The following is a 15,843-nucleotide window of genomic DNA, read 5'->3' on the forward strand; positions in this document are numbered from 1 at the left end:
TCCATAGAACATGCAAGATAGTCTGTTTAGTCTGTCATGTTAAGTGGCAGGGGACCTATGGAAAGAGGAGGGAGATATCCAGGTATTTATTTCCATTTGTGGTGTGTTCAGTTTTTTTCTCAGACGTAGGGGTGAGTATTACTATCCTGAGTGCCTAATTTTCTATATCATGTAGATATAATATTTATTGAAAATAATTTGTTGTTGTAAATACATATAACACCAAATAATTCTGTCTAATACAGAGCCTCTGTACAAAAGCGCTTAGGATATGTCTGCAATGCAGTCAAGGGATGTAACTGCAGTTCGTATATATATATACCCAGCATTAGCTTTAATCTGACTAGCTCAGGTAATGATGGTAGTAAAGCTGCTGTAATGTGGGTTCCAACACAGCTGTATAAGCTCACCCAGCACTTAAGGTAGTCACTTGGTTTGTTAGCCCTTGCTAATGTCCATGCTGCTGTATCTTCATAGCCACAAGCACTCAACCTAGCTAGATTAAAGCCAACACAGGTATGTCACAGCAGCTGCAGTTTCCTCTTGTGTTTGCAGTTCAGACTTGCCCTTTTAGTTTGAGGGGAATTGACAGCACAGGTCAGAACTGAGGTTCACGTTACCTTGAAAATACAATTCTAATCTAATTCTGGCCAATATAATTGTTTCCTTCTGCTCAGAGATACTGAAGCACCATGTAATTTTTAAGGCAAAAATAGAAGTGCAACAAAGCAGAAAATTTAGCCCTTTTTCAGGAGACTGCTTTTCTAGATGTGAAGGTATTTAGTGATACACTGAAGTTGGACTTTGGTGTTAGAATAAGTAGCTTTGTGATGGTTGTTCTGTGATGATGATAAAGTAGGCTCTTGTTTTAATATTGCTTCATGTCTGTAGATGCTTTTCTTGTAACTATTGATGAAAGGGGCTATTGGTGCATGCTCACTAACTTATTTCTCTGTGATCCTCAGACCGTATTGCTCGGAACCGCAAGACTATCGTGTGCCCAATGATTGATGTAATTGACCATGACCACTTTGGATATGAGACCCAAGCTGGAGATGCGATGCGAGGAGCATTTGACTGGGAGATGTATTACAAGCGGATCCCAATCCCTCCTGAGTTACAGAAACCTGATCCTAGTGACCCCTTTGAGTAAGTTTTAGAAATGTAAAACAATGATAGATGGCTAGCAAAAGGTGCCCTGTTACAGGGCTGCTTACATCTTATTATACTGAGAGTCACAAGCTGGTGGTAGAGTATCCTTTTGTTTTTAGTAGCTATTTGTTTACTGGGTAATACATTTCATTTAGCCCAAGAACTGTGGACACAGTCTCTTTTGTGGCTACTTTTCGGAAATCTAACCTCTGCAGAAGTTGATGAAAAATTTAATGTGTAATATAGTCATCTGTTACCAAGATCTTTGGAATGTAAGTTTCTGGCATGGCATTAACAAATAGCTCTTTTCTCAGTCTCCAGTAAAAACCTGTAGAATAATCAGACATTTTGATTGTTGTAGATTACAGAAATAATAATTTGGGACCAAGCTTTTGTTGTTGCTGTTCCTGCCAGCCTTTGAGAGCAATACTGTCAAATTTTTGCGTTTAAAAAAAAAAACAAAAAACAAAAACCTGAAGATCCACCTTGTGATTGCAAGCCAGATAACTTCACAATTATGCCAGGAAACTGAATTTCTGGCCTCTTACCTCCTGTACTGGTGGGGCAAAAATGTAACATGTTGGGATCCCTTCAGAGGAGGTGAATTTCTTGTGTCACTCAACAGTGAACCCTTTAGCCAATAGAGGAGTGGCATTGACTAGCTCCAAAGGGACCCCTGTTCAATCATCCTAGGTAGCAAGGAGTGGGAGAGGGTTGTAAAGCAAGGACAACTGGGAGATGCTCTGATAGAAGTGTGGAGGTACCAGGAGGAGTGGGTGCTAAAGAAACATTAATGCTATCTTGTTTTGTTTAATGCTCAGCTGGAAAGCCGTATCTTGAATATGTTTGTAATACAGAGTCTGGTTTTTTCTTAAGGTCTCCTGTAATGGCTGGAGGACTGTTTGCAGTCGATAGAAAGTGGTTCTGGGAGCTGGGAGGGTATGATGCAGGTCTGGAGATATGGGGAGGAGAACAGTATGAAATATCCTTTAAGGTGAGCTATGTTCTCTGAAAATTACTTTTTTCTTTGAAAAGATCTTGAATGCTAAAGAAGCTCTATTAGCACTGATCCCAAGTTTTCTCGTGTGTGTGTGTGTGTGTGCGCGCACACACGCATGCATATCTTACATGTCTGAAAGATATGGGTGGCTGTAAGATAATGGCTTAAAGAATAGCACTGTCACAAATTAAAAACTGGAAAAGACCCAGAAAACAAAGCATTAATAATAGTTTGCAATGTGACAAAATATTAACTGTGTAGTGCCATGCAGTCTACTTTAGGACCAGTATTCAATGTAAGTGAGGCTAGTAGTTCCCCCACTCCCACCATTAGTAATGACATTTCTCATTACAAGATCCTGCTTTCAGTTGCTTATAACTTTCTCAAGCTTAAGCTATTTGGCTGGAATTTTCCATACCAGAGTATCTTGGGATGATGTTTCTGGAAAATTCCAGCCCAAATAGTTCAGTTGTGTTCAAGAATGAAGTTTGGGAAAAAGACAGTTTACCCATGTTGTTTAAAACACATGTCTGGAAACATTTTTCTTACAAAAGCTCTAGTGTCCCCATGCTTTGGAACAGGGCTTGATGGATGTACCTCTTGCTGTCCTTGTGAAAATGCATCCAGATTTGGCCTTTGGAAAATCACACATCATCTCAGACTTGTGTGATTTTCTTTTTTTTTTTTAAAGCAGCCAAAATGTCCAAAGATTCCATCCTGAATGAGCATGCGCCATCTCTTCGCAGCTGTAGAGCAGACCACACTGTGCATGTTCCATCCCCAGAGAACACCTGTGTGTGCTCCCTCAGGCAAGGGCCACTGTAGCAATGCTGGGCTTCTCCTGTAATGATTGCTACCAGCCACTGCAGGCCAAAATGGGGCTGTGTCTGGAACTGAGGCCAGGGAGCCTGTTTCCTGTGTACTTGGTGGTGCTTCCTGATGGAGCATACAACCCTTTGAGTTGAATGCTGAGGAGACCAAAGCTGGACTGGGGGGTGGTGTAAGTAGATTGGGACAGGAGGAAATGGTGGAGAAAGGACTGGGACTGGTAGCTGGTGAAAGAAATGTGGACACGCTGAGATTGGGCAAGGAGAAGTGTAGAAACTGGGATTGACTGGACAAGATGAGGCAGATTGGGTCCTGTGGAAAAAGTAGTATGTGATCATGTAATTAGAATATCATAACACACAAACACAGGGGAGCCAAACTGAAATTGCACAGGCAACCTGTATAACTTTTTGGTGCCTTGTCCAAAGTGGGGATCTGAACCCAGCCAGGCATGCAGGACTGGAGCTGTAGGAACTGCTCGTGCAGGGGGGCCACTTAGGTGGAGGGAGCAGATACCAACCCCCTGTGCTTCGTGCCACTTGTTGATTTTAGGAAGGATTCCCTCCTTCCCCTGAGAGCATGAGATGTGGGAAAGACAGGCATGGAAGGGAACAGTGGCAGCAGCACCTGTTGTGCTCTGCTATCTGGAGCTGAGAGAGCAGGGTGGGCAGGCTGCTCCATCTCTGGACTCCCTCCTGACAGCATGGAGCCCGGAGAAGGGGCTCTCTGGTGTCTGCAGCAGGAGGAGGGGCTCTGTGATAATTCTCAAGCTCCCTCTGTAGCATGAATTCTGCCTCCCATTGAAAAGATGACCTGCTCTGCAGGAGATGCTGGGGAAGCTGCCACTGACGGAGTCCTATCAGCTGCAGCATTCTCCTGACCTCTGTCCCTGGCACAGCCCATTCCCCCTGGTCACGGAATCTGAGGAGCTATTCACTCCCTGGGGGGAGGGAGAAGAGACTGGTAGGGAGCCAGAGGAGGCAAGTTTCTCTGGGGTTCCTACACCCTGGTATGCACACAGGTCTAGGGCCAGTGGCGAACTCTCGCCTCTAGCTCTTTCTCAGAGGCTGTTGAGCAGCTGAATCAGTGCTGGTGGCAGCTGTGCAGGGAGAGCCCAGCATGGAGCAATGTGGCACTCTGAGAGCGGCAGAACCTTGAGGATCTTGACTTTCTTCTGTCCCCCATCCTCTTCTCCATTCTCCTCCTCCTCCTCTCCCTTTTCTGTCCTATCCTTTGGGTTCTGACCCCCTTTTTCTGTCTCTCCTTTACCTCCATCATTCTTCTGACCTCACATCTGTATTGAGGAAGCAGCTGCATCTTAGTTAAAATGGTGGCCACAAGATGGGATCCACATGAATTTCTGGTTTCCCGTCTATATACAGATAGCTAGAAAACTTCAGGGGATAGGAGTGGGTATGGGTGTAAAGCAAGACACAAACATAAAAATCACACCAGAATCAGAGAAGATTGTCTAAATAACTTGTGGCTTAATAATGTGTGCTTCCATTTCAAAAAAACTTAAGAGCTTCCACAGACTTAAGTGGCCCCTGAGCTCTGGCTGAAAGTCCCCTTCCTCACATGTTAAAATCTGAAATTGTCTCTGCATGGGTGAGTGCAGGATGGGCACTGCAAACCAAACCCTGCCTCTTTTCCTCCACCCCCTCCAAGGCTTGTATATGAGGAAGGGACTGAAAAGCTTGAGAATTGGTTTAAAGGGCAGAACAAAGAGCATATGTGAAGTATAAAAAAGTGGGTGGCATAAGAAAAGGTAGATGGGAGCATGCTGTTTTTCCAGGGTACAAGTAGAAAAGAATATCAGTGAGCCTGCCATTTGAAACTGATAAAAAGGGGATTGTGTTTATGCACAATACATAATTAATAGGTGGACTTCAGTGCAACTGGATAGCAGTAAGAACATGAGCTTGGCAGGATTCTAAGAGAATTAGATATTTATGTGGACAGTAAGAACATAGTTATATTGGAATATTTTTATATCTTAATAAATATAAACTATTATGCCTTAGGGCACAAACTGAGATTTAATGTGAATGAGGGAGATGTTTCTCCTTGCCATGGTGTGTCTTGCTCTTCCTCTGAAGTGCCCAGCTGCTGCCAGAGGCCAGATACTGGTCTAGAGGGAATACTGGTCTGATCCATGATGGCAGTGCATATGTGTTTGAGGCTCTGACAGTTCTCATTTCATATCAATGACAATTTTCTAAATGACTGTTAAACACTTAAGACATTTGAGGATAACATAAGTAAACCCTTTATTGGCCGGGCATTAATGCTGCAAATGCCTGTATTTTTATAAACTTCCATTCTTCTGAAATTATGAAAATGTGTAAAAGTTCTCCCTTCCAGCTTCAATATGTTTTTTTCCTTTCTGACATCTGCAGAACTCTAGCTGTGCTTTGTTGTCTGGGTGAACATAGAACTTATTGAGAGTATGGCTCAATAGCTTCTGATGAATGAAGTCCTTTCCACAGAACAGACGCAGAATGGGTAATGGCTATACAGACATCTCTACACTTACCAGTTGACTGTTTCAGTCCTGATTTAGAGAAGCCAGAGATGAGAATGCTTTAGTTTCTAACCAAGTGCTAGATTGACTGCTTTCATTTCTTATAAGCCCCAAACAGTTGGTATAGTAAGTGGCTGGTAGTGATGATTTCAGGTCATTACTCTCCTGGCTTGCAGAAGGATTTTGTTAACCACTGCTGATTGCCTGAGCCCAAGGCACTGGTCTATGTGGTGCATGACTTCGTTGAGCCAAAATTGCAATCTGTGTGACTTCACATGCCTGTGTTGCCATGAAATGAATCCTGAGACATCTTCAGTGAATCTGCAAGTGGCAGTAAATTTCATAGAGGGAATGAGTTTTGCTTAAAGTTAAAGTGCATTTCTGTACAGAATGCCCCCTTACACTCTAGAGGAAATTCAACCTATATCTAGGCTTAAGTCAAATTTGGTTTAATTTTCCTTTAACGAATTGCATTAGCATTTTGAGTCTTATGGTCAGCCCTAAGTTCTGTTGAAAGAAAGTAGATAGAGTCATTATGGATCCAACAGGTAGTAGCAATGAGCATGCAAACAATGCACTGTTCAGCTTAGGCAACAAACTCCCTGCTCCAATTCAAATCTGAATGACTTTATGCTGTTTTAAAGACCTATCAAAGTATGTTCATCAGGCAGTTACCGCACAGTAAATGATACTGTCCTCCCACTGTTTATATACAAAAGGCTAAGTAATAAAGCCATATAGGCGGTCTCTTGTCCTCCTACTAGAGGAAAGGGGGAAAAAAACCTTCCCTTGGAGATTCTATTATAGTTGGATCCATTTATCCCTGTCAGTGTTGTGTAATGAAATTGTGTAATAATGTAATTCTCTGCAGGAGAGGGCAGAGGCAGCATTCATCTTCTTTCTCTCGGTCCCCTTTTGAAAATGCTGGTTTCCAAGAGCGATGACAGTGGCTATGCAAGCTCTTTGTCTCTCTCATGCCACTGCAGTCAGTCACACTGCTTGATCAACAGGAAACCAGACTATTTCATTCATCTGTTGCTTATCCTCTCTGAAACTCTGTGTTTTATTTCAGTCCAGAAATGGTAATTTATGAAGGGCTAAATTTACTCTAATTAGTCTCAGCAAAGACCCCTTTTTCTTTAATTGTGGCAGAAAATGACATTTCAACTGAAAGAGGCTCACTGTATTTCAGAAGTTAAGATTAATTGATACATTCATCTATGGCTCATAGATTTAATAATTCTGCAGGGATTGCAAGAATAGAAGGTTTGTTCATAATAAATAGATGTGTAGACTGAATTGTGAAGCTGTGAAATTTCTTTGCAAAAGAATCATTGTCAAATTATTAAGATGCTTGTTTTAAAGTTAAGGTGCTTATCTTACATTGACATTGAAATATTCACTCAATAAAACTCTTTAATCTGTTCTTAACAATTGAATATCTGATATGGCCATTCCACAAGCGCTGCTGCCAGAAAGATTTCCCTCAGTGGTATCTGCCATGTTGGCTCTGTTGCCCCCTTGAGTCACACACCCATAGCACTGGTATAAAGGGACCGATCAACCCTCAGCCCTCTCAGTTCCTTCTTGCTGGCTAACTTAGACCAGTGTGGGTGGTTGGAATGGACATGAGCAACATATATCAAAGGACAGCAGTTACAGAAGGTTAGTAGCCATTTTTTTCTTTGAGTGCTTGCTCATGTCCTTCCCAGTGTAGGTGACTCCCAAGCAGTAGTGCAGCTGGGGAGTTCAGCATTTGACGTGCTGATTTGTAACATTGGTCAAATCCAGAGTCCTCTCTGTAGTGAGATTTGAAAGCGTGAACTGACAACCATGTTGCTGCTCTACAAATATCCTGGATAGTATTCTGTGCCATCAGTGCTGCTGGAGAAGTGTGGGTCCTTGTGGCATGTGCTGTGTGCTCATAGCATGAGAGGATACAGGATGTGACCCATAATGAAATTTGCTGGGCTGAGACTGGTGGCATAACTTTCATCCTAGCTGCAGCGGCTACAAAAAGCTGCATGGATTTGCAAAATGATCTGGTCCTTTCTTTATAGAAGGCTGGTGCACGCTAACATGCTGCAGTTGGAACCTCTGTTCCTACCTAGTGACATGTGGGTTTTGGATAGAATGCCAGAAGGAAGATACTCTGGTTATTATGGAATTGTGAAACCACCTGTGGAAGGAAGGTTGGATGTGGAGGCAATGGACTTTGTGCTTGGAGAATACCATGTAAGATGGTTCTGAAGAGAAGACCCAGATCTCTGAGGCCCTTCTGGTAGAAGTAATTGCCACTAGGAGGCCCACATTTCAAGTCAGGTGGAACAGAGAGACCTGTCTGGCAGCTGCCCCGCCAACATCATCCCCTCCTCTCCTGCCATCCATGGAATGAGCCAGGACATGTCTTGAAATCTGCGATCCTAGGCAGCTTCCTAGCTTGCTTATTCCCAAAGAACCTCTGTGCCTAGGTCTGAGCAGGTCTTCCTTTGACGATGGGGTCAAGCAGGCTGGTCCAGGTATCCAAACACAGAGAAGGCGAGATTTTTGCCTGTGCGCCCCCCACCCTGATGGGCCCAGGCATCATAGAGGAGAAGGGTATCTGAGGTAAGCAGAGAAGACAACTATACCAGGGTTAGGTGCTGGAGGGTGTAGGCTGGGATGAAGGGCTGGGAGGGCAGACTAGGACTGCAGATAGAGCTACTCCAGCTTTATGACTAGAATGAATTCCTTTAAATCAGGACCATTAGAAGACCCTAATTACTTTTGCAAAGTCCTATCAAGATAAATGTTTAAACACGCATGAAAGGCAGGCAGCTGCTTACAAATACTTGAATGCCATGCTTGTTACTTCTTAATTTTGAACACTTCACATTCTCAATTGAGTTTTTTCCAGTGTTTGGCAAACTGTAGGTGTTAAATTTGCACATGAAAGCCAGTCTTGAGAAAAGTTACATAGTACATGCACTAATGTTTACTCCTACTGAATAAGTCAATGAGACATTTTTCCACGTAGACCAGGAATACTTTTCCCATTATAGTAATGTCGCTTTGGGGGCTGGAGGCCCATGCAGTATTTCTGTGCCACAGAGTTGTATCGTGGTTTATTTCAGTCAGAAAACTGGTATAAGCTATACTTGCAAAAGCACTCTTTTATGTTAATATAAGATCTCTTTATGCTGTTAGGATTCCCTGATATAGTTATGGCGGCAAACTTCTTCTAACATAGATTTCTCACAAACCTTATTTATGTGTTGTTAAGGCATTTAGATATCCATGATGTGCACAGCATAGAAGACAGATGATCTCTGAGACAGATGGAAGAGACATGAAAGATGGCCTTTACACTTAGCCTCACTCTCAAGCTGTGACTACCATATTCGTAGCCAGTTCTGTGCTAGATAGCAGAGACCACCTGTGGACACAATGATGACTGAGTAAGGGAAAAGGGAGTGAAAACAAGCCTTTTCTGTGCTCATGTTTGGTGGAAAACACTATTGATGATGGATTTCTATTCTTAAATAGTGAAAAACACACAAATCTTAAATGTAAGGAGTTCGTTGCCCCTGTGTCATTCCAGTCAGATCCCTGGTTGCAGTCAGAGCATCACAAACTGACATACTATTTGGTGTCCTTGTCCTGCAATTCCCTCCATCCCTAAAACAAAAAGGCATTGGCACATACAAGCCAATGAGTCATCTGTCCATCCCAATGTACATCTGTGGTAGCCAAAAGGAACGTATTTTAAAATATCTCCCTTCTTTATTTTAATTGGAGATGCACATCTGCTAGAACTGGAAGGGACCTCAGGAGGTCATCTAGTCCAGTCCCCTGACGTCTTGGCAGGACCAAGCACTATCCCTGACATTTATTTGCCCCAATCCCTAAATGGCCTCCTCAAGGATTGAGCTCACAACCCTAGGTTTAGCAGGCCAATGCTCAAACCACTGAGTTATCCCTCCCCAACGTCTTCTGTTCTTCTTTTTTCCCCTCACTGAGGGGAATGTGTATACTTGCACCAACTAGCATAAAACAGTATCACCAGTGTCAGCTATTCACATGCAAGAGTACCTAGACAATACAAGTGCCATAGAAATACCTCTTCTGCTTTCCCTCTTAGTAAGTCTGTCTACACTACCACTTTTTTATCGGTATAACTTACATCACTTAAGGATGTGAAGAAAACACATACCCGAGCAACAGATGTTACATGGACAGCAGCGCCGGTGTGGACCTCACTATGTAGGGAGGAAAACTCTCACTCACTAGCGTAGAGGAGCGACACAAGCAGCGTTACAATGGTGCAGCTGCTGCAGTACAACTGTGCCATTCCTGCCTTGGTAGTGGAGATATGGCCTTACAATACTGTCCTTGCCATCCTTTCTCCTTACCTTGTGACTGATAATACCTCTTGCATTTATTCTTGTGATTGCAAATTGCTGTGCTTCTCCAAGTCCTCCTCCAGAAGCACCACATGTCAATGCTTTCCCAGTTACCAAACGTGAAGATTGCATCTTTTAAAACAAGTCCAAATACTACACAATTGCCACCTGCATGGTTAATGTCTCTGCCATCCCTCCTGCTATCCCACCTATCTTAGTGTCATGTTTCTGATTTAAAGTTTTACGGTTGGCCCAACTGCAGGTGTTTAGCACAGGGCTCAGCTGCCAGACGGTTGCATCTGACAGTATCGCTAGTCTCAGTGCCCAAATTAGCACTCATTGTGAGCCTTGACTGCATATTCTGAGCATGTATTCAGGCAACTCGCCAGCAGCTCACGTGTCTGCCCATAGTGGAACAAGCCAGGCATTCTACTGCCTTCTCTTGAGTCAGTGCAGAATACTGAATATTGGAGGGGCCCTGATTTGGATAAAGGGCAGTCTCATCTCTTTCCCTTCTCCCACTCCTTTAAAAAGGCAGACGTGATCTCCGTCTGCTAGCTAGCACTGCGGTTTCAGTCACCCCAAATACCAAATGAAGCATAGGTCTGGCTGCAAACTAGTTTCCTACCAAACACTAGAAGGAAGGAGAAAAACGCCCCAAAAGGAGATTACTGGACGTTGCCATTGTTGCTATGTCTAATACTCCAGATGGTGGGAAGGGGCGCACCAAGAATGTGGACTGCAGTAGGGGTGTGCCCTATGTAGAGTCACACACCAATTCCAAATTTCTCTTTGCTGCCTTAATCCCCTCTAGAGAAATAAGTTGCAGTGTTGATGGTGGCTGATGCTCGCAGCACGTGGAGCTTGTTTGCAGTTTCCTACCACTTCCTTTGTTCTTATCTTCTTCCTCCTTTACAGAGAGTGCCCTGATCTACCCACTGCCCACTTTCGCTCCTATATGCCTCATATACCAGCAACCCACTCTTCTTTCCACCCACTCTTCCCTTACTTTTATATTCCCCAGTAAACTAGGAAATGTTGGTTTTCATCTCAAGATCTGGCTGTCCCCTTTGCTGTTCCCCAGTTCTCCGTGAGGCAGCATGTGATCATTCTGGCACTTTCTTTGGGAATTTTGGACTTTGTACATCCAAATAGTTTGGAATTATGACAATACTGTTTCTTAAGACTTATATGACATTGCAACTTACAGCGGTGAAAAAGAATGTAGTGGCTTAATGTTAACAACAGTAGAGAAGGGGTGAAATACTACTGTTTCCCTATTGTAATGTATCATAAGTTCTAAATTGTCTCGCAGATTGGGAATGAAGCATCACAGTCCCCTGACATAGGTTTGGATAATATGATCTGTCTTGTAGTTAACCCGCCTAACATCACATAGCCAGGGCTAGAAATATGGGGTGAGAAATCCTAGCCCCATTGTAGTTAATTGCAAAACTCCCATTGAATTCAGCGGGGCCAGTATTTCACCCCAGTTTTCTTCCTTCGCTCCCAGTTGTCCCAATTCCAGACCATCTTCCCTCATGACCCAGCACTGCAGTAGTTAGAAATGCTTATTTCCAGTATTCCCAAAAGAGATCAGATTAGATCACCAGATGAGTTACTGGTTCTCCTGACTGGCTTTACTGGAAGTCCTCAGGGAGGTTTCATGATGGAAACTCATCTCATCAAAATGATACTTTGATATCTACTGTCACGGTAGTCGGGGGAGTAGGGAGCTCCACATTTATGTTGATTATACTCAGAATAAAAACAGACACACCACAGTGATGGTTTTAATATGGAGAAACGCAACAAATCATGACATGCATTCTTGTGAAGGCATGTGGTCCTGCTCTCAGAAAAAGAAAGCTGTCTCAGCACTTCATTTTTACAGTGGTGTACTTTTAGTGTACTATTGTCATGACTCATACAGATTAACTGTATTCCTTCATTAAAACTACCTAATATGGGTAGTTGGTTCCATTCATTCTCTCAGTTGGCACACAACTATTTTGGACTTCTTGGTCCTGCAGTTATTCCTTGACAAAGCCCTGATTATCTGTGTGCTTTCGTGCAACACTAACTTTGTAATTCTTTCTGGAATCTGTGTTGTGCTGATGCATGTCACACTCCCCCTGCTTCCCCTTTTTCTCCCATTTTATAGATAAGAGCTGGTAATAGTCTTTATGGAGGCTGTAATGAATTCTGTCATCACACAAAGAGGCTTGCTAATAAAACAAATCAAAGCAGCAGTGAAAATGAATGGGAAGCATGTTTTAAAATTAGATTTGTACTCCTTGAATGCCACATTGTCACCTACAGAATGGGGAAATATTAAAAAGGCACCAAAAACTTAGTTGAATGTATTTGAAAGCTCCTTGTGGTGCTTGAGTGGGACTCTCAAAGCTTGCAGCTTCATTCACAGAGCACTGCAATTACACAAAAGTCAGTAGGCAGCCAAATATTTTATATCAATATCAGAAAAATGGATGTAGAAATTACTATCTTTTTGTGCCCTTGTTCTTTCAGCAATTTGTTCAGCTTACTAGTCTGTCTGCTTGGAAAAAAAATGGAAAGTCCTGTGGCACTTTGTAGACTGACAGATTTATTGGCTCATTAGCTTTTCTTGGAGCATAAGATGCATCTGACGAAGTGGGTCTTTAGCCACAAAAGCTTGTGGTCCAATAATCAGTTAGTCTGTAAGGTGCCACAGGACTTCTTACTGTTTTTCCAGATACAGACTAACATGGCTACCCCTCTGATTGCTACTTGCCTCCTCTTGGGATCTTTTGTATTTGTCTTCTACTGTGATTGTAATCTTCTCTGGTGCCAGGTAACGTCTTACATCAGTGATACTGACCTCCTTTGTAAAGTGTTTTGCAATCCACTGACGAAAAGTGCTATAGAAGAGCTAGGGATGACTGTATGTTTAGTCTAAGCCTGTTTTCTTTTTGTTCTCTGTAGGTTCTCAAGCCTTATTCATCCCCATAGTATCTGAATTCTATCCAAAATCATAAATCTATGGCCTGCCTTTGCTCAGCTAGCAAAAGGGTGTTCCATGGTAGCTAATCTTATTCCTAGTGCCTGATTCCATTGTCCCAGAGGTGGAAAGAGCTATGATAGCTTGGTACCAGTGCACTGAGTGTCTTGGAAATTCAGGACTTGATAGTACATGAAACCAAGCCCCAAAGTGATGTGCTTGTGGCAATTTGCATGTTATACGATATTCTGAACCAATGGACATATGATGTGGGTGTGATGTGTTAATAATTTAATGTGCTGTGCATATGTATGGTTGCTGTAGCTAGGCCTGTGTCTGACAAGATGGGATGCAGTCTTCTGTCCAGCTGGAGAAGTCTTACATTACTTTCATTGCTGTGTGGGTGGTATGGTTTAGGAACCAAGGATAGTTATGTCTTGGAGGCACAAGAAGAAAGAACTTTAGGGACATATACTTCGCTGTCTTGCTCTTTTTTTCTTTCTCCCTTTCATATGTCCCACACACAATGAAGGTCAGAGCGGTGGAGAAGAGATGACTGAATGTACGCAGTGGAAAGAAGAGACAGGAGAATGAGTCAACAAAGAGGGAAGCGGGGTGGGAAGCAGTGTTCCCTTTAAGTTGAGCACTTAGGCAGCTACCCAAGAGAGAGTTAAATGCTGCCCTGCTGATTGGCGGAGTGCCAGCAGCTTGCGTTTCTACTGTTGTTGCACATTTGCATGTGCCTGAGTACATATAAAAGTTAATCCACGAGTGGATGGAAAAAATTAGAAGGAACATTGGTGGACAGTGGTGGCGTAATTTTTTAAAAAGAAGGTAAGTTAAGCTAAACTAAATACCCGCATCTTATTTAGGGAATATGGAAAACTAATTTATTTGTACCCTCGACTACACTGAGAGACTGCGCAGACATTTTACAGTTGGGTTCAGGCAGTTCTTTTATCTGTACCCAGTGTTAATGCCCTGTGAGGAGGAAGAGCATAGTAAGTATAGCCTCCCACAGGCATAGTGTCCTAAGTAAAAGTAAGGTGCCATTATTTTATTTTTTGGCCTTTAGTGGACCCTTCAGGCTATTTGATCATGTAAGTTCTGCAGGTTTTCCCTGGCTCAGAAGGCTCTGTAGTATAATCTGTGTAATTCCTAGCCTCCAGGTGTCTTTCGCTGCTCCTGCAGTCGTCCTTGCTTCCCACATTCCATACATTATATCCTGCTGCCTATCCCAAAGCCTTGAAGAGCTGCTGAAGCATGTAGCAGATCTGCATTTTGTAGGCTTAGTGTCACTGTACAATACTGAATTCTTGGTCCCTTAGTCAGTAGAACTTTTGTGACATGTCCAAATGGTGAAATCCTATCCCAGTCACTGCTACAGCTTGCCACTAATGCAGCTTGTGCTGCATAGGAGTTAGAATAAGGAACGCTACTCTAATAGTACCGTTAGAAAGGACAAGTGGAAGCTCTCCGAAAGTACAGACTTCGTCAGCAGCAACTTCCCTGTCCTCTCAAGACATGACAGTAATTAAAAACTACTAAAGGAAAAAAATCCATAGGTCTCAGTTTCAGTCAAAATTCTTTTTTGTATTCTTTACAATAACAAATATTTGATTAAAATATTCTGGGTTAGTGGAATTCTGATCTCAGGAAACTGTGATAATATAAAATGAAGAAACTTCATTAAGCTATACATAGGAAATGACAATGATTAAGTGGCTAGGGACCAGCAGATAGAGATGAAACTCCAAAGGACTTTAGTGTAATAATCACTAATTATGCAGCAGCTTTGGCCAAATTTCATTCCCTTACTAAAAATGTAGTATTATAGTCTTAGAATATTAGTGAATTGTCTTCTATGCATGAAGCTGTTGAGTAAACTCATTGTAAAGTGAATTAAAGGAGTCTAAATTAACCATGATGAAGTCATAGACCAATAAAGCTACCTTAGCATACAGGCCAGTAGTCACCATCTTATAAGATCTCTCTCTCACACACATACAGAGCTTTTGGGTACTGAGGTGGGATTTGGGTATCAACTCAAGGGCAAGACAATGTCAGATGTATCCTACTAAGGAGAAAAGGAAGAACCTGTTTGGTAGGAACAAAGAATGTACTTAATGGCGCCTCCATTAGGTAATTAATTGTTCATCTGCTTCACTTTGCTAAGACAAGCATTTGAAAAAAAAAGCTGAATCAGAAGCCAGTCTTCTAATAAAAGTGCAATATTATCTTTTTTAACTTACCAATTACATGTTCTCTGGTTAGCTGAAGCTCCTAAAGGTATTCCGCAAACTTACTGAAATGCATTATTCAGTGGTACGGAGATCAGCGTTCACTCTATTTCAGTCATTTAGTCAGGCAAAAAGATTACATCCACATTAATTCAGGTATGAAAGAAAGGATATTGGCTCAGAATCAGTGTCTCTGCATGGAAAATAAACTTCTTGGCCTCACCTTGACACTAAGCAAGCATCAGGTCATTATTTTGCAACTAATGCTGTCTTCCATTGACTTTCTCTTCCTTTTTCAAGAAGTAATTGTTTTTACTAGACAGGGACTTCCACTAATTGGAGGACTGCAAGAAGCTAGGAATGTGTGTCTGCATTAAAAGCATAGCATTGATTTCCTGGACCCAGACTTTGCTGATACCCAGCGGTAGTAGAAAAACATGGAAGCCAATATTTTCTGATGTTGAAGCTTAAGCAGGCTTGTGATGAATTCTGTCAAGGTTGTATGAGTAGTACCTGATCTGACCTATTGCATTCTCCTTCCATGCTCCCGCCAAGTTATTTTTGGAGCTCTTGCCTGACACAGAACGCAAGATTTGGCATGAAGATCCAGTTTTTAATCACTGTGAAGTAATGTATCATTCCACAGGAATTTAGGAAATAATCTGTGTCAGAGCTGCACTGTTCAGAAAGAGTGCTTTGCTTTTTCCCACCTGATAGCTAAGGATCTAAAGAGAATC

At 42.4% G+C, this 15,843-nt stretch overlaps 1 protein-coding gene across 3 annotated transcripts in view; it reads left to right on the top strand.

The window, feature by feature from the left end:
- GALNT10 (polypeptide N-acetylgalactosaminyltransferase 10) overlaps nt 1–15,843 on the top strand; it is a 156,146-nt gene that overhangs the window by 115,308 nt on the left and 24,995 nt on the right. For all 3 annotated transcript variants that reach the window (XM_075010128.1, XM_075010127.1, XM_075010129.1), the window contains exons 6-7: nt 966–1,149; nt 2,029–2,146. In XM_075010128.1, the coding sequence (XP_074866229.1) occupies nt 966–1,149; nt 2,029–2,146 (302 nt within the window). The remainder of the gene's footprint in view (nt 1–965; nt 1,150–2,028; nt 2,147–15,843) is intronic.

Source organism: Carettochelys insculpta, chromosome 15 (genome assembly GCF_033958435.1).
Source record: "Carettochelys insculpta isolate YL-2023 chromosome 15, ASM3395843v1, whole genome shotgun sequence".
NCBI lineage: Eukaryota > Metazoa > Chordata > Testudines > Carettochelyidae > Carettochelys > Carettochelys insculpta.